This window comes from Poecilia formosa, unplaced genomic scaffold, assembly GCF_000485575.1.
Source record: "Poecilia formosa unplaced genomic scaffold, Poecilia_formosa-5.1.2 Scaffold2249, whole genome shotgun sequence".
Taxonomy (NCBI): Eukaryota; Metazoa; Chordata; class Actinopteri; order Cyprinodontiformes; family Poeciliidae; genus Poecilia; species Poecilia formosa.
Genome location: NW_006802188.1, coordinates 1 through 21906, shown reverse-complemented (window position 1 = coordinate 21906; position 21906 = coordinate 1). Strand labels below are relative to the sequence as shown.

At 40.9% G+C, this 21906-nt stretch overlaps 3 protein-coding genes across 4 annotated transcripts; 2 read left to right on the top strand and 1 right to left on the bottom strand.

Moving 5' to 3' along the window:
• Nucleotides 1-328: 328 nt before the first annotated feature.
• On the top strand, nt 329-9263 carry LOC103133096 (SWI/SNF-related matrix-associated actin-dependent regulator of chromatin subfamily E member 1-like). Of its 2 annotated transcripts, none has more exons than XM_007544860.2 (8): nt 329-448; nt 2651-2731; nt 4743-4874; nt 5937-6108; nt 6450-6622; nt 6711-6812; nt 7566-7797; nt 8235-9263. In XM_007544860.2, exons 1-8 carry the CDS (start codon nt 353-355, stop codon nt 8561-8563), a joined length of 1317 nt encoding a protein of 438 aa, XP_007544922.1. In that variant the 5' UTR covers nt 329-352; the 3' UTR covers nt 8564-9263. The 2 variants fall into 2 exon arrangements, with proteins under 2 accessions (XP_007544922.1, XP_016523227.1); XM_016667741.1 differs by having other exon boundaries at nt 2651-2743.
• Nucleotides 9264-10467: 1204 nt separating this feature from the next.
• On the top strand, nt 10468-16487 carry LOC103133097 (von Willebrand factor C domain-containing protein 2-like). The gene is made up of 3 exons (XM_007544861.2): nt 10468-10902; nt 11363-11492; nt 15199-16487. Exons 1-3 carry the CDS (start codon nt 10537-10539, stop codon nt 15426-15428), a joined length of 726 nt encoding a protein of 241 aa, XP_007544923.1. The 5' UTR covers nt 10468-10536; the 3' UTR covers nt 15429-16487.
• Nucleotides 16488-17296: 809 nt separating this feature from the next.
• LOC103133095 (60S ribosomal protein L23) lies at nt 17297-20755 on the bottom strand. Its single transcript, XM_007544859.2, has 5 exons — nt 20654-20755; nt 19866-19949; nt 18831-18959; nt 17818-17931; nt 17297-17417 (listed from the first exon to the last, which is right to left on the bottom strand). Exons 1-5 carry the CDS (start codon nt 20664-20666, stop codon nt 17335-17337), a joined length of 423 nt encoding a protein of 140 aa, XP_007544921.1. The 5' UTR covers nt 20667-20755; the 3' UTR covers nt 17297-17334.
• Between the last annotated feature and the right edge of the window lie 1151 nt (nt 20756-21906).

Below are 21906 nucleotides of genomic sequence, written 5' to 3'. Positions count from 1 at the left end.
TTTTTTTTTTTTTTGGCCTTTCATTTCCTCGCATTCACAGCAGGGTGCAACATTGTGAACGGTTCTGGTCCAGACACGGGTTTAGTTAAACGGAGTTTGTTCTCTGCAGAAACTAAACCAAGCTTTAATCCTCCATGCAGCGTTGACATGTTGTGCTCTCACTCTGAATGCCGGTCCTCTGGCCATTTCTTTCTTTTTTTCCTTGCATGTTGAGGTCATCAAAACAACTGCTCATGTTTTCCACTCCTTTTTGTTTCTTTCTTTTTACTTTTTTTTTGTTTGTCCGTCTTCCTCCTCTTGTTTGTGAGCCATTTCTCATTCGTGTTTTGTCTCATTTGTCTTCCATCAGCAAATGCCTTCCACCCCAGGGTTTGTGGGCTACAACCCTTACAGTCATCTGGCCTACAACAACCTCCGGCTGGGAGGGAGCTCCGGAGGCTCCAGCAGGGTAATGAATGGAAGAAGGATTTCAAAATGGGACTTGGAAATTTGGGGGGTGGTGGGTGGTGGAATATGATTTGATATGTTATTGACTTTTCAGGGAAGCATTAAGAAAACAATAATTATTTGTGTGAATGTAAAAAGGTTTTTTTTTTAACCCCTTTTTTTAAATGAGGCTGCATTCATTATTGAAATAATCTTCAACTGATTTAGTAATAAACAGGACTACAGAATACAAAAAGGCCATTTTGCTGAAAACGCAGAGCAGTAATTAAACCCAAACTGCACAGAAATATGGACATTTTGTATTAAGATAAGAAAATCAAACTTTGTCTGTAAACCTGTTCTACCTAGAACTTCTCGAGCAGCACTTTTAACTTCACCTGATTCACATTCTGTTAAGAAAAATGTCCAATTTTTAATCAGTAAATCCAGTAAATACTCAGCACATCAGTCCTCCACTGTATTGATAATTCCAGGAGAAAGAGCTGAACTCTTGTTGATGTCAGAAGGATTTTTAACTGCAGATCCTTTAGTGAACGATCAGACGTTCACTAAAGGAATGCTGTTCTTGCATTTTAGGTAATAAAATGTGTTCTTCTTTCAAAGAAGGAGATGAATTATGTTTACTTGCGACAAGACATAGTGGTGCATCATGTTTGTTGCTGCTTTAGCATGACGCTACGTCAGGTGTTTGGGTTTCACCCCGGCTGCCCAGTTGGAGTCCAGCTGGAGGTGGAAATATTTGCTAGAATATGCCGGATTATAAAATGGCACACTGAACCGACCCGTACCGTTGGAAATGAGAAAACAGGGCTGAGCTGTCCTCTGTGGCCTCGCCTGCTGTAGGTTTTGTTAAAGCTCAGAGTGGTGAGTACATTGTACGGAGGTAAAACATCACAAGTACATGAAAAACATGTACTAAATGCAATTAATATCACTTTTGCTATTTTAAGTGATAGTTTTTCATAATTTTCTTAAATTGTGCTGACTTAATTTTTAAATAAATGTTTTTATTGTGCTGGATGAAACCAGAAGATGCACCTAATAAAAGACACAAAACATTTTTTTTCTCTTTCCAAAGTAAAATCAGGCCAAACTTCTCTTGTTCTATTTCAGTTAGAATAAAAAAATTCTATTCCACTCAACAAGGAGACGGGTTCTGGTCCAGAGCTAAAGCTAAAGTCCTTAAGATGCTGTTGAAGCTGGTAGGACATCAGCCACATCCACATAGACATGAGAAGTCAGAATAAATGGCTAATGGCAATAAAACATGTAATGTAGACGCTCTCATTTGAATAATCTGGTTGGACTCAGCTCCATGGAAACCAAATAGTAGTCATTAAGAAATGCAGTAACATCCCAGCCTTTACTGGAGCATGGAGTGGGTCTGAAGACACAGAACCAACACACTACTGTGACTGGTTTTATGTTCAGTACAGATGGAAATACAAGTAGATTCTTCTTCACAGGTCTACACATGTCAGTGCGTCTGGATAAAGCCTGGTTCATATAAACGCATGGTCAGATTAATTTTGTGCCCATATAAATGATTCGTTCGGGTTATTTAACCCAAATATATTTTAATCCAATCAAGGAATTTTGCATGTGTAAACATAGCTGGTACTGACATGGACTGAAAGGCCACTCAGGAAGAAGGCTCAGAGCAATCCTACCACACTCTGAGGACATGGATGGAAACGTCTGGTTCTGAAGACATCAACAGATAAATTACACATTCTGACTTTTAGCAAATAGAAATATCAGTGATTGTAACTGACTTGGAACTAGAAAAGTTTGGTCTAACTTAACTTAAGACAGTGAGTGGGGGGAAAAAAACAGTGTATGTAAACTTGTGGTTTCAACTGTCATCTGCTCTTCATAACAACCCTGGAACAGACCTGTAGCATTTAGAGCTACCAGTGTTTTTAACACTCTCCTAATGACAGCCAGGGCGGCGCTCTGCTGCAAACAGCTGACTGCCTATTAAAGAGGGTTAAGGTCACTGAGCTGACACCATGAGGAAAGAGGGAGGGAGGGATTAGTGGTGTGTCTGATTGTTATCAGCGGACCTCCAGAGCTGGAGTTCTATGATCACTTTGTTCTTCTCTCCTCTTCCTCCTCGCCTGCTGTCCCTCCCTCCTCATCCCCCCATCCCGCTGTCCCACCTGAAATCCTTTCATTTCTCTTCTCCTCTCCTTTTCCACAGAACTCATCAGGGATCACCGTCCCAAAGCCTCCCAAACCTCCAGACAAGCCTCTGATGCCTTACATGCGGTACAGCCGGAAGGTAAGCAGGAAGGTAAGACACCCATCTACGGTGTCTGCTTTTACTGCTTGTCCTCCCCTCCCCTGACAGTCTGCAGGGGTTTGAGGGCGGGAAACAGCCAAGCCATGACGCCTCACCACCACCTCCTCCACCACCAAATGGAGCTACTCCACTCTTTTTCTGTCAGCTTTTAATTTTCAACAACCTCCAGCATCTTCTATTTCTAGATGCTACATTCACTTCCTCTGCTGCTCTTATTTCCTCTCTTGCTCTCATAGTTTTACAGTTCTAATCTCATCCTCACCTGCTGCTGAAGACATTCTGCTCTCTGACTGTGCAGCCATAAATCCATCAGCTCCATGTTTCACCTTCCAAGTGGATTTCAACGAATTTCAATATCAGGGAAATCCAAATCTATTTCAGTAATTCATTTCGAAGAATCAGATGGAGTTCTATGTTTCCAGCATGTATTTCAGTAAGTTTGGATTGTTCTAGCTCACAGCTATTAGAAACTCTAAATCGACTCGTCAGAAATTTGAATATTACACAGACCAACAAAAAAGATTTTTACCATAGAAAGATTTACCTTCTGAAAGGCATACCTATTTGTAAACATAGGCGGGTGCTGGCCTTTAAGCTGTCACTGGTCACCATGGTTACCTGTATTTAACTTGCTGAATCAGCATTAGCCAGCATGTTGTCATACAATAAGTTATGCTACCAAACTGACATTAGTGAATATCGTTGTCTGCAAGTGAGCGGATAAACAGGAAAAATGTCCCAAATTTCAGTGGCTGTGGCATTAATTACCAGAAATATGAAAACAGTTTTGTTCACTATAAGATCAACTCAGTGAGATGTGTTGAGTCCCTCTAAATAAGAGACACATATCCATGGTTTTTCTCAAACTGTAAATTTTTTACCAAACAATCATTCATTTTTAGCATGCAAAGGTCAAATGAAATATGATCATTTCTTCCTCTTTTGGTCCCAATTAGAGGAAAAATGAAGATATAGCTGCAGTCATCAGGGCTGTTGGTAAAATAAGCCATGAAATGAAAAGTGCAGCAGGCTGAACGGGAGGCAACACCAGACACTCTATGAAAAACCAAACCTCTGACCACACAAAGCTGCATGTGGGTGTAAATAACTTTATTAGCCTAATATTCAGTAGTTCAGTTAGAATGATGTATTGTTACAGTAGAGCAGGTGCTGAACTGGTGATTTCGCTAAATACTTTATTGATCCCAAAGGGAAATTAAATTATGTTGTTATCGTTATGGCTTTTAGCAAAAGAACAAAGTGTTAAAAATATTGGCAAAAATCAATCCAGCTGGACAGAATCCAAAACATGAAGGAGCAGTTGTCCAAAAAAAGCAGTTTTTTCCCAGAAAGGAAGGAGTGGAAGTTTGAAAACTGAAAAATGTCAATGAAAGTAACAGAGCTGCTCCAACGTGCTGCCACTCTGTTTATTAAAGCAGGTTCTGATTCTCTGTGGAGTGGGTCAGTACCAAGACATCCTGGAAAACAAAAGCAGGGTTTTCCATAAAGCTTGTCTGCAGAGGGGAAAGTGTTGGAGCGCTGCTCTGACTGGGAAGTCTCTCTACACCTCAGCAGCTTGGATTCTGTTCCTCTCCACTCTGCAGACTCCGAGACCTTCTATTTCCAAATAAAATGCAAATTTAATGTCATTTGAAAGGATTACTCTGACCCAACACACGTTTCCTTCCACCCATCTTTGCATTTATGTTCTTGGAACGGCACTGAACAGATATTATAGCAATAACCCACTTTAACTATTTTTGAATTGAATTACTGGGAAAAAAAAAACAACCTCTTTGAGAATATTATAATTTATTGAGATGCACTTTTTTGTTTCCTTAAGTCTTTCTGCAAAAAATAAATACTAGTTGACTGCTTCTGTCTTTGTTTTTTTCCTCCTTTATTTCCTTTTGTCTTCTTTTTCTCTCATTAAAGTGGATGTGATCTGATGGTGTGTGCCCATATGTTTGCATCTTCCATCACCCTAAAGGTATGGGACCAGGTGAAGGCCTCCAATCCAGACCTGAAGCTCTGGGAGATTGGGAAGATTATCGGAGGGATGTGGAGGGACCTGACTGACGAGGAGAAGCAGGACTACCTGAATGAGTACGAAGCTGAAAAGGTTTGTACTCTGACAGGCTCACTCCTTTTTGGATAACTTGAACACATCTACAATCTTTTTCAGCAGATTGGTTTTAGAAGCAGCTTTTCCTTCATCGCTTTGTTTTGTCTCAGATTTATGGGCATACCAGAAAAAAACTACGACGGTTTCAAATCAGGGCGTTTGTATGTTTTTAAAAAAAAGTTAGACGTGTTAAGATATATATAATTAATCCATCAAAATGAATGCATTAAAGTCCAAGCCCTAGTTATCAGTGTATGTTAATTCAGACAATATTTGATTAGTTTATATGTTGTGATGAAGCGGCAAAGTGCTTTTTCATTTATGTTACTCATAATGTACAACTAGTGAACAGTTAGACACAGGACTTCATAGAATGAATGATAAATCTGTAGTTTAATTATTGCAAGCTGTCTGCTCTCTCCTGCTGCTACCAAACTTGGAGGAAGAGTAATTATTTAATTGTTCACTTTAGTGCAGACTCAAAAAGGACATTTTGACATAATAAAGTCCAAACTGTACAAGAACCCTCTAAATTTTGTATACAAGATGACAAAAACCTTAAGTGTCTTCTACCCTAAATTTCCCAAGTGGCATAGTCCTAGCTTCATCTGATTATAATCTAAGAATAAAAAAAATCTCTTGTTATGCACATTTTGTTATCTGTTTACTTAATTAAGAAAGCAGTCATCAGATTAGCTCTGCACTGCACCTGTTGATAGGATTGTTTTTGCTGCAGATGCGTTCTTTACTATGATTGATTAAACATTCACTAAAGAAATGCTGTTATTCCGTTTTAGAAAGTTTTCCTATTTACAAACAGAATGAAATTATGTATTTTCATAGTGTAATGCATTTCTAAAGTTGTTTAAAATAACCTTTAAGTGGTTCAATTAAGAATCTGCAAAAATTGAGTCATTTTTTTTATCCGGTAAACATGAGAATAATCAATAACTGATTCCTAAATGAATGGTTCAGTTGGTTGACCCCTCCCAGTGTTATCCAGATGTTTGCTGATTCATTCCTGGAGGTTGGCTGCTAACGGAGCGTTTTTGCCTGCAGATCGAGTACAACGACTCGTTGAAAGCTTACCACAACTCTCCAGCTTACTTGGCCTATGTAAACGCCAAGAACCGCGCTGAGGCTGCCATGGAGGAGGAGAGCAGGCAGAGGCAGAGTCGCATGGACAAGGGGGAGCCGTACATGAGCATCCAGCCTGCCGAGGACCCCGATGGCAAGTTCACATTCACAAACCTCCTAAAACCCTCTGAGGACCAGCACAGGGACCTGACTTGGGGCATTCTAACTCAGTGGTCCCCAAAGTCGGTCCTGGAGGGCCGGCATCCTGCATGTTCCCTGGTGGTAGTAACAACCTTTTCAGCATGTCAGTGTTCTTCTTAGGCCTCTAATGAGCCATCATTTGATCCAGGTGCGCTAAACCAGGGAGAGAACTAAAACATGCAGGATGCCGGCCCTCCAGGACCGACTATGGGGACCGCTCTGCTAACTGGACAGCTCTGGTTTAGCTAGCTGCTGATGTTGAAGCTTGATGTTGGCTTTTCTTTCTGTGCCCAGACTACGATGACGGCTTTTCAGTGAAGCACTCGGCCGCCGCTCGTTTCCAAAGGAACCACCGACTCATCAGCGACATCCTCAGCGAGATTGTTGTCCCCGATGTCCGCTCTGTGGTCACCACGGCCCGCATGCAGGTCCTCAAGAGGCAGGTCCAGTCCCTCATGGTGCACCAGGTTGGTTGGCTGGATGAGGCGTGTGGCTGTTGGTTATGTTAAGGTTGATGGCGGTTTCCTCTGAGCGGCTGTCTGCGGGTCATTTCAGAGGAAACTGGAGGCGGAGCTTCTGCAGATCGAAGATCGCCACCAAGAGAAGAAGAGACGCTTCCTGGAGACTACTGATTCCTTCAACACTGAACTCAAGCGGGTGAGATTCCACTCAACGATTGGAACTAAATAAGATCCAGCCTCACTGTAGCTACAGGTGTAATGTGTGTTTGTGGAAATGATTATGAAATTCTAAAAATAGGATCAGGACATGTTTTTTTTCCCCCTGTCCTTCAGCTTTCTTCCAGTTCAGATATTGATTTTTTGTTTCTTACTCAACATTTTTGTCAGCCTTGATATTTTCTTTCTACATCTTTCCAATTTTATTCTTGTTCTGTGAAAGAGAAACTTTATTAATCCCATGTGGGAAATTATTTTGCCACAGCAACAACAAGCAAATAGATAAAAATGATTTTAAAAGAATGATGTGTAAAATATGATTATCCCTGACACACATCATAAGTAACAAGTATAGTCATAACAAATGTTATTTAATGACCTTGAAAATTCTCTCAATTATTTCTGCTGTTTGTTCTCTTGTTGAAGTTTTGTTATCCAATCAAATCAAACCATTAATTAAATACTTAGTGCTGGAATGTCCCAGGTTCATCCTAAATCCCGTCTCCAGGTCGCCTGAAGACGTTTTTAAACAACCAGTATCTGAGGCTAAACTCAGCTCCACATCCTCTTTGTTTTTGCTCTACAGTCATACTGGCATTTAAAAAAATTAAAATTGTATTGCCCACATCTGTTAAAACTGTGGAGGAAATATGTTGTTCATGTTGTAAAACCGTCTTGCCTGAACCAGGCCTGTCTGTACTCAGTGCTGCGTTTGGCCTTGTCTCGTGTGCAGCTGTGCAGCCTGAAGGTGGAGGTGGACATGGAGAAGCTGGCAGCCGAGATGGCAGCTGCAGAGGAGGCGGCCAGGCGGAGAGCCGAGGAACGTGAGCGAGAAGCGGCCGAGCAGGCGGAGAAAGCAGCACAGCAGCAACAGGAAGCTGCGGCCAACAAGGCTGCAGAGCAGAGCAACGCTAGCGCCACCTCAGGGAGCACAGAGGAAGACAAGCCCACACAAATGGAGACAGGTACTAATGCTTCCACACTGTGAGCGCGTCATTGTACAAGTTTTCCAACAACAAAACTTGTTGGAAAAGACAAGTTTTGTTGTTGACTTACCATCCAGAAACCCCTTGCTGCATTTTTGTTGGCTGTGCAGGAGGCTCCATGTCTGCTTTTCACATATGCACGGTTGTATAATTGCACATTTGTTTGAAGCCATTTTCACATTGTTGAGGGGGCGTGGCCAGCAGCTTGTTTGGTTTAAAGTGACAGCAGACTAAAACAGCTCATTGTGAAAGGAGCTCACAGTAGGCAGAACTGAGCAGTATAAAATCTCATTATCTAAGAATTATATGTGCAAAAAAATGTTTTGTATAGGCCATAGTCCTATCCTAACCTGTTCAAGAAACATGATGGGTCACCTTTAAGTGTGTAAACGTGTGTGTGTGTCCTGCTCCCCCAGATGAGGCAGCGCCGGCTGAGCCTCCCTCTGACCAGCAGTCTACTGCCTCTCCGCTGCCTGAACCCCCGTCTGCCTCTGACAAAGCAGCCCCACCCTCCGACCCCCCAAGGGAGAGCAGCACCCCGGTCAGCAGCGCCCCCAGTGATGACAGCAACAGCTTGCCCCCTCCAACAGATGGCAGCGTCGGGGCCCCAGCGCCAATGGACCCCTCAGTGGGACAGGAAGGCCCAAACCCTGGGGCTGCAGCGCCCCCACCCTCCTCAGAAGAAGTAGCCCCCCCAACACCTCTACTTCTGCCCAATCAGAGTAGCCAACAGTATGATGTGTGAGTTTAGTTAGAACAGAGTGGTAGCTGTAGAGGTGGGCCCTCTAGTGGTGAAGTTGTGAACCAGATGGGTTCATTACTGCTCCATCCGTCTCACCTGACAGACCAACGTTCTGCTAGTCTGTAAGGAACACACAACTGGTTCTGTTACTTCTTGCTTTCCTGTCACACACCTGAGACTATACTCCACCTGTAAACCTTCCCTTTTGACCAACTCAGCTTTTCTGAAACATTTCTGACTCAGCTGGCTGGAAGAAGCTCTGTTTGGTTTCTGTTGATTCCCAACCTTCTGCATGCTCAGCTAAGTATGATTCTGCAACAGTTTGAGGTTCCTGCAGATAAGAGGAACCTTTAGAATATGTGGAATAAAACTAAGCAAGCTGATATCTGATGACTTGGTGAGTTTAAAGTCAGCGTTGTCGTTTCATCCCCGTGTTTCTGCTGAAACACCAGATATGTTCTCTATGTTGTTTCTGTAATGGTTTTCCATCATATTTTCTACTGACTGTATCTTTTATTTGCCTGTTTCTGCTGACATTAGAATCATTTACATACATCAGAGAAGTGCATGGGCCACACCCATTCAAAGGTAACCTCACTTATCCATTCAAAGGACTGGTTTCTTACTTGAAATGGACCTTTTAGTAATCTGCCTCTTTTTGTACTGTCTGATCTTATCGATTCAAATAAATTTGATTTCCCAATCTGTGAGTGGGTGACTTTTTTTAGTTTTGATTTATCTTGATGTACTCTACTCTCAAAATGTTGGCCATATTTAGCTCCTAACATGCACTATGACCTTTCCATGTGAACTTATGTTCAGTTCAATTCATTTTAGTCATATTGGGGCAATTCAGTCATCTCAATTCACTTGACAAAATTTTTTAAAATATTTAATTTAGAATGAAACTGACATTTTTAAATGAATTACAAATATGGTGATCGTATAATTGAAAAGTGAACCCGCATTTGATGATTTTATGCATGTAATTTTTTTAATCGTTACAAAATCTGGGTTAAAATAGCTTATGTAATGTTGTCACACACAGGGAAAAATAAAAACAATGTTTACCATGGTAATCTTTCTGATTGACTGCCAGTCAAATGTATCACTTTGCTCCTCAAGTTAGAAATGGAAAAAGTAGAAAAACGCCAGAAGAACCATCCAGCAGCCCTGCTGGAAAAAAAAAAAAAAACTAGTGGAGACGAAATAAAAATTCATGGGATAAATATAAAATTATGACATTTTCTTAGCGACAGACTGTCGACCTGTCCAGGGTGACCCCGCCTCTCGCCTGGAACGTTAACTTTCTTTGTAAAACACATCAACACCAGCCACAGCTGAAACAAGGTGCTGAACGTCAGTAAACTAAATAAAAGCATAAAAATAGTGACAAAACTAAGCACACAATAAATCAGATTAATAAAGTCATAACTGTGACCTTCCTAAAATAATGGCCTGAATCCTAAAGTGAGTTTATTTGCCAGTCATCTGTTAGCAAAACGTTTTAACACCACGTGGCTTGTTGCCTACTAACATCAGAAAGTATGAGGTTAGCATTTATGCTAAATGAATGTAATAATTATTGAATAGTAAATAAAAGTGATAAAAAAGGGGAAAATTTAGTGTTATTCGTAGCATAGTCTATGAGTTTGCAAAGGTTCCCCCGGCCAGAATCTCGTGCCGTTTAGGGCCCCTGGTGTAAAGAACAGTTTTATAGTTCATGAAGTGGCAGATTGTTTCCAAAGTTCATTCTCTTTTGAGATCCAAAGAAAGAAAGAAAGACAGAAAGAAAGACTTTAGTCAGATCAATATTTTGGATCCATAAACACCCTGACACTTTTGAAGCCTCTGGGTGAACCAGAGGGATGCAGGGCGGCAGTGACGCCCCCACGCGCGTCACTGCCGCCCTGTCGGTGTGAGGATGCGCTCACAGGAGCGCAGCAGAAGCAGCCGCTCACTTCAACCTGGCCACCATGGTGAAGCGCGTGCTCCCCGGCCTCTCCGTCGCGCTCGCGGTGCTGCTGCTGGTTCCTGGGCGCGCGGCGCAGGAGTACTCCACCAAAACAGAGCCGGACTACGAGTTTGGGGACTACCGGGGCAAGTGGTGCATTGACGACCATGGCTTCGTGTACAGCATCGGAGAGGTTTACTACCCGAGCCCCACGGCGTGCCCCTGCACCTGCACCGTGGACGGCCCCGTGTGCGTCCGACCCAGGTGTCCCCGCATCCACCCGCAGTGCACGCGGATCAGGTATAAGGCGTGCTGCCCTGTGTGTGAGGCCATGGCCAGGGTCTGCGTCTACGGAGGCAAAACCTACAGACTGCTGGAGGAGTTCAGGGTGAGACAGAATCAGACTTCTTCATCCCTCCTCTCTGTCCGGTCCGGCCCCGTCCCGTCCCGCCCTGCCCCTCCACTCCCCGTGCCGGCGCACCTCATGAGGCTGACCCTTCGACTGATATTTAGACCTTTGCTGAGGTAGATAAGATCAGTGGATAAGATCAGCTTCACATTTAAGCATCAGCTTTTAAGATCTCCCAAAATTAAGGAAATCGATGCCGATTTATCGGTACAGCCCGAGCCAAATACCGTCTGCATGTTTGTTTCAAAGTCTTAATTTAAGTACAAGCAGGGGGAAAAAAAGCACATCAAGTTACACTATTGTTTCCAAACTTTTCTCCATCTTGTGACAATGCTTAATCTTTTCGAACTTCAAGGCGTAACTTTGTTTTCTATTTTATAATTGTTTTTGACATTTTCTGTTCTTAATAATTTGGTGCAGCATGTTTCGTGTCTTCCAGGTGTCGAGGTGTGAGCGGTGTCGCTGCGAGGCCAACAGAGAGGTGTACTGCAGCATTTCCGACTGCCCGGCCCCTCACTGCGTGAACCCCACCTATGAGCCCAACCACTGCTGTCCCATCTGTAAGACTGGTAAGACTGGTCCAGCTCCAGTCATGTCACTGTCAAACTTTACTGTCTTTGGCGATTTGAAATTAATTAGACATACTGCCACAAAATAAAAAAAAATAAAAAATCTGTATAACAAGAATAAATGTATTGAGTTACTGTAAAGTAATGTTTTGGTTTAGCTAAGAGTAACTCTTAACAAGAGCCAAAGTTAGAGGTTTTAATCAGAATCACTAAGTCAGAGCCCTACCTGATTATTAGGAAATAATAACCAAACAGCTCTCAGTGTCTGAGGTGTGTTATTATGGAACAATAGATGGAAGAGTGAATAAACAACAAGCCTTGCGCGCACACACACACACACATAATAAACATAAACAACTTTTCCTCATCAAAAACATACCTGTAGTGTTGCCTTGCCTTGAATTTTTTTCATGTATGAGAAATAATTTAATCTTCATGGCAACCATTCCACAGTGCAAAATGCCTGGGTGGACCTAGCCCCGCCCGCGAGATGAAGTTCCTCCTCTGAGCTGCAGCTTCCAAACTTCTGAGTCTCAGAGCAGTCCTCCCCCACTCAGCTCCTTCAGACTAGCCAGCAGCAATTGGCAAACCCCTGGTGGAACGTGGCAGCAATGGCATTAGTGCTCTCTAAACCCCACTAACAACGACTATCTCACCCTTCTATCCATCTCCAAGGACTGTACTGACATATCCAGGCAGGTTTGAGAGGAGAGGAAGAGAAAACGCGGACATAACGTTCCGAGCTCATTCTGAAAGAACTCAAAGCTCTGCGAAACTAATCTGATAAAACTTGGCACCAGCCTGCTTTGGGGCCCACTTTGGCCCAAAACGGTTAAGAATCAAAACACAGTAAAACACAAGCAAACAAACATCCAAATCGTTTTTATCTTAAACTTTTAATCCTTGCCCAGACTCTACCTCTTACTTGGGCTGTTGTCAGTAACGGTGAAGCTCCGGGAGTTCCTGAATGTGGCTGAGCAAAGACACAGTTCCCAGTTCAGATAAATCCATTTATATTATTATAAACAAACGTCACCTCAAGGCACTTTACAGGAAGAAAAGCAGCTGCTTCAGCCTGGTTATAACGCCACTGACAGCTGCCTGTGGAATACGCAGTGAGAGGAACTTTCTTGTCTGGATTTATTGTACAGGTCGCATCCTGTCCTGGTTCCAGTCTGAAAGGTCACCAAGTTCCTGACAGCAGACCCTTCTTCCACATATATTAGTAAAAGCAGCAGACTGAACTAGAATCCAGGGATTACAAGGAATGAACCAATATGTTGGTGTTGGAGTGTACAGTAAGAGAGAAGCATTTTAAGATGTGGGTCATTTAGCACATTAGCACAGGAAGGATTCCTAGACTGACTGAAGTCATGTAAAATTAGCATCCAGTTGGTTGCATCATTATGCTGTGATATCAGGTCTGTTTTGATGTATGTTGGTGTCAGATAATTCACCGGGTCACCTTTTTCACTCACAACCAGTCATATTGTTATTGCTGAGCATTTACTTACTTGCTTGTACATCACACTTCAGCAACAAAGCAGTTCAAAGTGCTTCACATCATAAAAACACAAAAATACAAAGTCATCAACAATTGAGAAAACCAGTCAACATTTAACATTTTGTCAAGTGCCATCAAAATATTAGTTAATGTTTCATTTATTATGGTTCAAAAGCAGAAAAAACCATGTGAATTTGTGTCCTAGGAGACCAGAGAAGGTTCATTTAACAGCAGCAGATCTGTAATGTGTTGTGGTGCTAAACTGGTCAGTGATTTGTAAATTAACAGTAATTTAAAGTCTGTTCTCTTCTCCATCACGTAAGTCGAAACCTCCAGTCAGTTGAGGTCATTACTGCAGCTGTTGTGTGTGTATGTGTGTGTGTTCACCCTGCAGCGCCGCTTACATCACCTCAGCCTCACTGCAGCTTACAGAAGCGTCCCTGTTATGTAACACATGTCCTCTCAGCCTTTAAGACCCTCTTAAATATTAGTGGAATTAGTGTGGAGAGCTGCAGAAAAATCTAATCATTTTGCACTGCTTCATTTCTTTTTCTTCTTTTCTTTTTTTTTAATAAGAAACACAAGTTGTAAAGCAATGTTCTGACCTCTCAACTGGGACCTGGGCAGGCTCTGAGTGTTGCTTCCTGGGTCATGCTGCTTTGGCAGTGAGACTAAATTTGTGCCATCCAGTTACGTCTGGACAGGCAGCAGAACAGATGGTTTGGTTTGCTGCGTCATTGTTTTTTCTTTTTTTTTTTGCCATCGCTCCAATTTCCCTCACGTCAGTTGTGTCTTGGTGAGATCTGGCTCCAGACTGCCTGAGCTTCCTGTCCCCTCCGCCTCCCACTGCTGCTAATTGTTTCAAATGTCGCTGCCACATGAAGGAACCACCTGTGACTGAGAGATGAAAATGATCAAATGTTTTTCTTTTTTTTTTTGCGTCATTGAAGTTCTTGCTGAAGTGATTACTACCAGGTGTGTAGAATCAAGAAATCACTTAAACAGAAACTGCCTGACAACATGAAGTAGGCTAATTTCTTTCCAATAGGTCAGCCACCAGAACTATTCAGAGAGTGCATCAACAGGTCATCTAAGATTCCATATAAAGACAGAGTTCATGATTCAACAATAAAAGAGGCTGGTCAAAATGGCTTCCATACCTGAAAGTACACAAAGAGCCACATTTACCTAAACACGTCTCGGTGTCAGAGATATTTGGGGACATATTCTGTGGACTGATGAGACAAAAGTGGAACTTTTTGGAAGGAGTGAGGAAGGAACTGGCATAGAAGTAACACAGCATTTCAGAAAGAGAACATCAAGACAAGGGAAGTTTATTTCTACTGCACATTTCAGGAGAAAAATTTATTCAATGTGCTTTACATGAGAAAAACAAAACAAACAAGCAATTTGCCATCATCAAAATCATCATGACAAAATACTGAGATAAAGGCTAAAATTCATCATTCGTGATCCAGGTATTAATCAAAGGAAGTGGCTCTGGTCCAAAAACAGTGTCTGTTTCGCCATAAAACCTGACGGATTGGAGTCATCAGGATTTATGGATAGACAAAGCTCGGTATCATCAGTATAAAAGTAAAAATTTATCCCATGATGTCTGGTGATTTTTCCAATTGGAAGCATACTGCAAAAAGAACTGGTCCAAGCACAGAGCCCTGTGGTTCTCCACAAGTAACTCTGGAAAGGGAAGATTTATCGTTTACATGAACAAACTGGAACCTGTCAGACGGACAGGATTTAAACCAGCCTGATGTTGTTCCTTTGATACCCACATACATGTTCAGGCCGTTCTAAGAGAATATTGTGTTGGACTGGATCAAAACCGGCTCTGAGACCAAAACCAGAACAGATCCATTATCTGAAGCCAAGAGAATATCATTAGTAGATTTCAGCAGTTCTGTTTCAGCGCTACGATGAGTTCTGAATCCAGACTGAAACTCTTCAAACAGGTAAATTTAGAAGATTAGATACAGGTCTGCTACCTTCAATGTATGTGGTTTACTTCTTTATTTTTATCCGCTAATAAGTAAAACCATTTTTTGTATTTGCTATTTTTTTTCTAAAAGTAACATTTTAATTGATTAATTAAAACAATAATGTGTAGCAATGTTCAAAATGATCAGAATGAAAGCCTGTGGAGAAGCACTGTGTGAAGCTCTGCACCGTCTCCTGTGCTTTTAGGTCCCAATTGTTTTGCCGGAAGCAGGGTGATCCCGGCAGGGGAACGCGTGAACATCGACGAGGAGACGGTGTGCTACTGCACATACAGGGATGGAACGTGGCACACCCACCCCCAGGCCACCTGCGAACAGCGCCCCCTGCCCAGCTCCACACTCCGTACCCGCACTGACGCCCCCATGGATGAGGATGTGGCAGGGAGACTGTTCCCTAGACTAGATCTGATACCCTAAAGCAAACTGACTGAAGCAGAGGTACTGGTCAGTTACAAACAACCCCCAGGTCTCAGTCAGTGGGACTCAGAGCAATGAATGTTTGGGAATCATGACTCCAGCCTAATGCTCACCAGCATACAGCATTATTTAAGTTCAGGTTCACTGATAAATAATGACATACATCCTAATGATGAAATTAGATCAAATTCGTTACTAACAACATTACATGGAGGAAATGATCAAAAGTGTCGGAAAAGTAGGGACTGTTGTCACAACTTCAAACAGGTGAAATCTGGTGGAAGGCCAGATTTTGCCCACATCTGTTGTTTGTAAAACACAGATTATGTTTTGTTTTTGTCAAAGTCAGAATAATTCCTGTTACAGACTGAAAAAACCTCATCACAGCAGAACCAGAACTGTTCTGATGCTCTCACTGAGACTACCTGACCTTTCTGTCTGGAACTCTGTGACACTAATCAACTGGAGTTACAGTAATGACATGTGAATAATGTACTAACAAAAATATATATTTACAAAAACATATTTGATTATTTTACCATATTTTTCCATATTTAATGTCCACATGCAGCAACACATCCTGACTCCATTCTGTCTCACCTGAGTGGGGCCACCACTGATCTGGTTAAGATAAACTGATCTTGGTAAAATAATCTATGATTATGATAAATTGATCTGGTTATGATTAACTGATCTGAAGTGATGCTACTGTGCAGGTCAGCCGATGTGATGAGTCACATTTTCAGTTATTACAATTATTGGAAAAAACAAATGAGAAAATTGAAATCCTTTAAAAAACGTGACTTGGACCTTATGTATTTAGTAGACATTTGTAGATAATGTGAATATTTTGTGTGGTGTTATTGAATTCTGATGAGCAAACAGAAATCGTTTCTGTAGAGCTGTATGTGTCGCATACAGATGTTTCATGTTTCCTGTTCTGATCCTGACCAAATCTTTTCTTAAATATCTATGTGTTCATTTATCCATCACTTTTTGTGTCCTTTACCTAGTTTTTGGACACCCATTTCCCTATTTTAATAAATCTCTTTAATTTTATTATGGCTCTTAATTTTGAACAATTCCCTCCCCCACTCAAGATTTTCATCTTTTAGTCACTTTTTTAAACTTTCTGAAGGCGCCCCCTACTGTTTGGATGACCTTCACAACACCTCTAGAATTGCCTTGCCCAAACCAGAACCTTATTTTCTAAACCAACCAATAATTTATCCAGGTCTTTTATAGATCAGCAGCCTAAAATGTGCCAGGCAAACTGTTTTTCTAGCTGAATCCAAACCTTTGCACCACATCTACAAAACAAATATTAATGCTGTAGTGATCAGGTCAGCTTGACTTATTTCATTAAAATCATGCACCAATTACCTACCATCTCTAAAACCCTGACCTGCCAATTCTGAGTTTGGCCAATACTGATTTTTTTTCTTTGAATTGTTAATATAGCAAGAAAGTCGCTTTGCTGGCAACAGTGGGGTCACCATTAACTGCAAACATGCAGAGATGAGCTGATGGGCCAGTCAGCCCAGCCTCTCTCACATACCAGAGATAACATCGACTGATCACTGATCTCCCAAAATTAAGAAAGTCAGGGTCGAATCTGCAGCACTGATTTTAACCTAAACATCTGAGTTTTTCTTCACCTTGACACCTCCAGGTTTTACTAAACATATACCCAACTAAACATTTAGATTTTAGCTCACATTTCAGTGCACCATCTAGTGGCAACTGCATACGTAATGCAGGATCATTTAAAATTTGAACACACAGAACCCATCACAGAACTCAGCTGTAGATGAACATTTTTATCCTGTCCCTTCTGGTATGAACACCAAACAAGCAGGACAAGCAGCTTGAGGAACAGTTTTTATTGAAAACAAACAGGTTCTCTTCAGGCGATGCTGCCAGCATTGGAGGCGATCCTGGGCCAAAGGTCAGCACACTCTTTGGCCACTGGTCCTGTGATGGCTGAACCTGAACATGGATGCAAATAAAAATATGTCACTCCTGGCCAAACATCAACCTGGTTTACCAAGCGAGACACAATTCAAAGGTTTTACATTACAACTGATAAGGAAGCCAGAAGATAATGTGAGATATGAATAATATGAATAATGTCTCATCCCTGGTTGAGATCAGTCAGTCACTGGATCACTGCTGTCTCACCCACAGAGATGAACTCAGTCTGCCCTTCTACGACAACTCACCCAGCCACTGAGCAGACAACGCAAGTGCTTTTTGAAGGGAGCGTTGGTTTAACAACTGCACCTAAACTAAACACGTGTACACAAACGTGTTGATGTCCTGGGACTGAACAGACCCAACCATGAGTGTGTTGGTGTTTCCCTGGTTTCAACACAGATCTGGAACCCACCTTTCATTTCTCCTTTGTTGTTGACGATGACACCAGCGTTGTCTTCAAAGTACAGGAACACACCGTCTTTTCGCCGATATGACTTCCGTTGCCGTATCACCACCGCAGGATGCACTGAAAAAACATTAGGAAACTTTTAGTTCATTACATTCTATAATGTAATGCATTCCATGCATTTTTTACTCCATTAAAAAATGGAGTAAAAAAAATCAAAAACCATTTAATAAAATTTACCATGAACACCTGATTATATTCCTGTTAATGCAGGACGATACAGCTGAAAATGTATCCCAATATAAGGGGTTCATATCAGATCATATAGATAATGATTAGTTTTTTTTTTGTCTTAAATATCTGACATGTTGCTAACTCCTGTCATGACCTTTCCTGTTTTAATTCAGAATTATAAGATTATTTTCCTGGCTCTCCCTCAGACCAGCTGTTAACACAATGCTCTGGAGGGTCAAAGGTCAATGCTTTTAGACCATAATACGTTTCCTATAAATCTCTGAGATGATCACTTCTGAAGTGTTAGACTGAAAAGTTACCTGAAACCTAAAATCAGCATGCAAGTCTATCAATAAAAATACACACAATACATACAAGATCAGTCAACATCATTTCTACTTGGCCAGTTAAATAGAAGCTCTCCTTTAAAATCGTTGAAAAGCCGCCATTTTTTGAAGTCAAAGTTTGGTTACAGAAACTTCATAATGCATTTTAATTGCTGTTTTGTTAATGTAGTTTGGATATTTCAAATATTTTGCAATTCCAGTGTTAAATGTTCTTTAGACTAACTTTTTTTTGTTGTTTTGACATTTTAGAGGTTGCATTATGTTTTTAAATGGTCTCAAAATGACATTATTACCATTTATTGCTATAATTTCTGGGGCAATTTATCATCCAGCATAATTTGTTTTTATGACGGCCTGTATTGTGAAGATTAACTGACGACACAGAAGCGTCGGTATGAGTTGAGGTGCTGCAGGCTGATGCAGTGTGGTCAGACTCACCCTTCTTCCTGAGCTCAGGTTTGCCTTTTTTCACTGTGGCCATAACCATGTCACCCACTCCTGCAGCCGGCAGACGGTTCAGACGCCCCTTGATGCCCTTTACTGAGATTATGTACAAGTTCTTGGCACCTGTGGAACAGATGGGGCCCATCAGTGAAAACAAGAATCACAGGAGACATGAAGACATTAAAGACTCAGCAGCTTGTCTCATCCCTGATTGAGATCAGTCAGCTACAGTGAAGCTGCCGTCTCACCCACAGTGATGACTTACTGTTTCCTTCTACGACAACTCACCCAGCCACTGGGCAGACAGAGCAAGTGCTTTTGGAAGGAACGTTCGTTAGAAACAAAACTCACCACCATTTTGTTTCATGTGGAACAATGGCTCTCCAAGTACAGTACTGCCTGAACTTGATTAATAGTTTAAGAGAAAGTGACATGGGAGCTGGGTACGCCATGAGAGTCATACACACACACTTAATACCAAAGCGTGTGATTTAAGACCCAATATGGGGGAAAATAGACATGCATAACTTACTGTTTTAGATTTAGACTGCTAAATTTAGGTTATTTACTTTTTAAAGACCCCCTCTCTGATGACATCTTTCACTGCACCCTGGAGGTCCATCATTAAGAGACACAACATCACTTCAGACAAGAAGTCCTTATTGAGACATTCTTAAACCAGGTGAAGTTTCATTTCATTAGTATGTCATTTGGCATTTATTAAAAACAGCAAAAGCAAGAATTAAAATTTTTTGAGAACCTTCACCAGTCTTTGTGGCTTTAAATGAAAAACTCCCATTCAGAGCTTCATACACACACGTCTTAAAAGTTAGTATGATACAGAGATGCAAATGTAGAACTCGGCATTTACCGGTGATCATTGGAAACCAAGAAAATTAAAAAACTGAATCCTAACAATGTTGGTAGCAGGTTATTGTTCTCACAAGATGCTTCATTCAGTCATTATCCATTGAAACATAATTCTCATCATCATCTGCTGTTTATACAAGTACATCTTTGGCCTCATACCTGTGTTGTCAGCACAGTTGATGACCGCTCCCACTGGGAGACCCAGTGAGATACGGAACTTTGCACCAGATGAACCACCACGTCCTGAAATAAAGAAAACAACATGATCTTCTGCCTGGAACCTGTCCTGAAGATTACTTCAACTGCAAAAAATATAAGTAATAAGTTGGACTGTCACCATGTTTGCAGATCAGCTGTAATAAGCAACTTGAAAAACCGGCTTAGTATTAACAATCACTGAAGTGACCATGTGAAGCTGTTTGCTAGTCTGTCTGCTCAGTCAGTTCTAATACAATCACTCATTAAAGTTAACAAACCCATGTGTTGTCTGACCCGTGGATCTATTAAATGAGTGCTGAAAAGCCTTGTGAATTAATTGCAGTAGTTTTCCTACACCACTCACGTTGCTAGCTGCCGCTAACTTTAATTACATTCAGTAAACATATTGTGAAGCACAGCAGCGTTATTCAAAGCCCAGGTCAAATGGAAATGAAGCAAAGAATGGTTTACTGTGTTCTCAGTTGATATCGAAGAGAACGCGCAAACAATACAGCTTTAAAAATTAATTTAGCCGCCATGCTACTTGGCCCTGATAGACAAATATGGCGGCCGTCACCAGAAAGGCGAGATGCTATAAGACTTTAATCGCTAACTACTTTGAGAAATCTACAACGGGCAGCAGGAACACATAATATAGATTACTTATTCACACTTCAGTAACATCACATTCTCTACAATATGATAAAAAACAGCGGATGGAGGTGGATTTTACAGGCAGTCTATCGTACCTCTCTTGGACATTGCTGCGGCAGAGAAAGAGGAAGGCGGAGAAAGGAATTGTGGGATATAAAGTTGAACACAAATCCATCCGGGTCATCAGTCTGTGAGATGTTCAGGTGCTGTTGGAAAAATGTAAACCACGTTACCAATCAATTCGAGCAACTTAATCTTGTTGTTTTTTTTTAAATTCCAGTCTATAATTTATAAATACGTAAAAAAAAAGTAATAATGATAAACATAAAGCAAAACTCATGCTATTTACTATTTTAAACTCTATTCAACAGTTTCTGTGTAGTTTAATACCATTACCCAGATGTTTTGGTTAGTGATCTATAGTCAAATCTTAAGATGTAGAGGCACTCTTTCTGAAAGATCAAAAAATATTTAATAAACAACAATTCAGTGGAAAGAAATTAAATAAAAATCAGCTAGTAGTTAGTTTGATAGAAATTTAAGACTTTTGTTCCACGAGTAACAGAAACTATTGTGAACCAGCAACACAACAGATACATAGAAGCTTAAAAAGTTCATTTGGAGCCTGTTCTAATGGATAAAGCTGCCAAATGTCACTGATACTGACACCAAAACGCTGCTGCTACTCCAGTAATAACTGAGTCATCATCAGTTCACAGCAGATACTTAGAACTTCTTTTCATCCTATTCATCCTATATCCTCTCTAAGTGGACACTATTATGAGTCATTTTATTTATTTGGGGAAAAAACAACAACAAAAAAAACATAAAATGACACATATAATTTGTAATTCTGAACCTGCATATTTTTCAATTTCAATATCTGCAATTGTCAAGGTTTTTACAAAAAAAAAAAAAATTCTGAGATTTATCCAAAAATTTCAGAGTTTTTTGGCAGAATTTTACTCCTTTTTTTAAAGGAGTAAATCTGCAATGACCATAATATGCAGTTGTAGACATTAAACAGTGGGAAACAATAGATCCCAACTGAAAGTTATGCAAAGAGCATCCAGAAACAATTAGTAATTTATTCTGGAGTTGTCACATCACAAGATGATTTAGGAAAGAACGTAATGACTTTATAATTATGTGTCATTTTATGTGATTTTTCTTTCTAATTTTTATGCACATTAAACCTTTGTCCACTAGGGGGCAGCAAACAACTTTAGGTTTCCGCTGAGCTCTTTTCAAACTTCGAGATGAAGTTACAACCTAACTGGCTTTTTATATCTGTGCTGAAATGATTTGGCTTTGATGTTATGTAAAGCACAAAATATAAAATATTTAC

What these genes read in the sequence shown, in the direction of transcription:
- LOC103133097 (XM_007544861.2), top strand. Translation starts at nt 10,537, where the DNA reads ATGGTGAAGCGCGTGCTCCCCGGCCTCTCCGTCGCGCTCGCGGTGCTG. An exon ending in GACTGCTGGAGGAGTTCAGG is followed by an intron (nt 10,903 to 11,362) that starts GTGAGACAGAAT and finishes CGTGTCTTCCAG; the next exon opens with GTGTCGAGGTGTGAGCGGTG. An exon ending in CTGTCCCATCTGTAAGACTG is followed by an intron (nt 11,493 to 15,198) that starts GTAAGACTGGTC and finishes CTGTGCTTTTAG; the next exon opens with GTCCCAATTGTTTTGCCGGA.
- LOC103133096 (XM_016667741.1), top strand. Translation starts at nt 353, where the DNA reads ATGCCTTCCACCCCAGGGTTTGTGGGCTACAACCCTTACAGTCATCTG. An exon ending in GCCTGCCGAGGACCCCGATG is followed by an intron (nt 6,109 to 6,449) that starts GCAAGTTCACAT and finishes TTCTGTGCCCAG; the next exon opens with ACTACGATGACGGCTTTTCA. An exon ending in GCCCACACAAATGGAGACAG is followed by an intron (nt 7,798 to 8,234) that starts GTACTAATGCTT and finishes CTGCTCCCCCAG; the next exon opens with ATGAGGCAGCGCCGGCTGAG.
- LOC103133095 (XM_007544859.2), bottom strand. An exon ending in ACCTGAGCTCAGGAAGAAGG is followed by an intron (nt 17,932 to 18,830) that starts GTGAGTCTGACC and finishes ATGTTTTTTCAG; the next exon opens with TGCATCCTGCGGTGGTGATA. An exon ending in CAACAAAGGAGAAATGAAAG is followed by an intron (nt 17,418 to 17,817) that starts GTGGGTTCCAGA and finishes ATCCATGTTCAG; the next exon opens with GTTCAGCCATCACAGGACCA.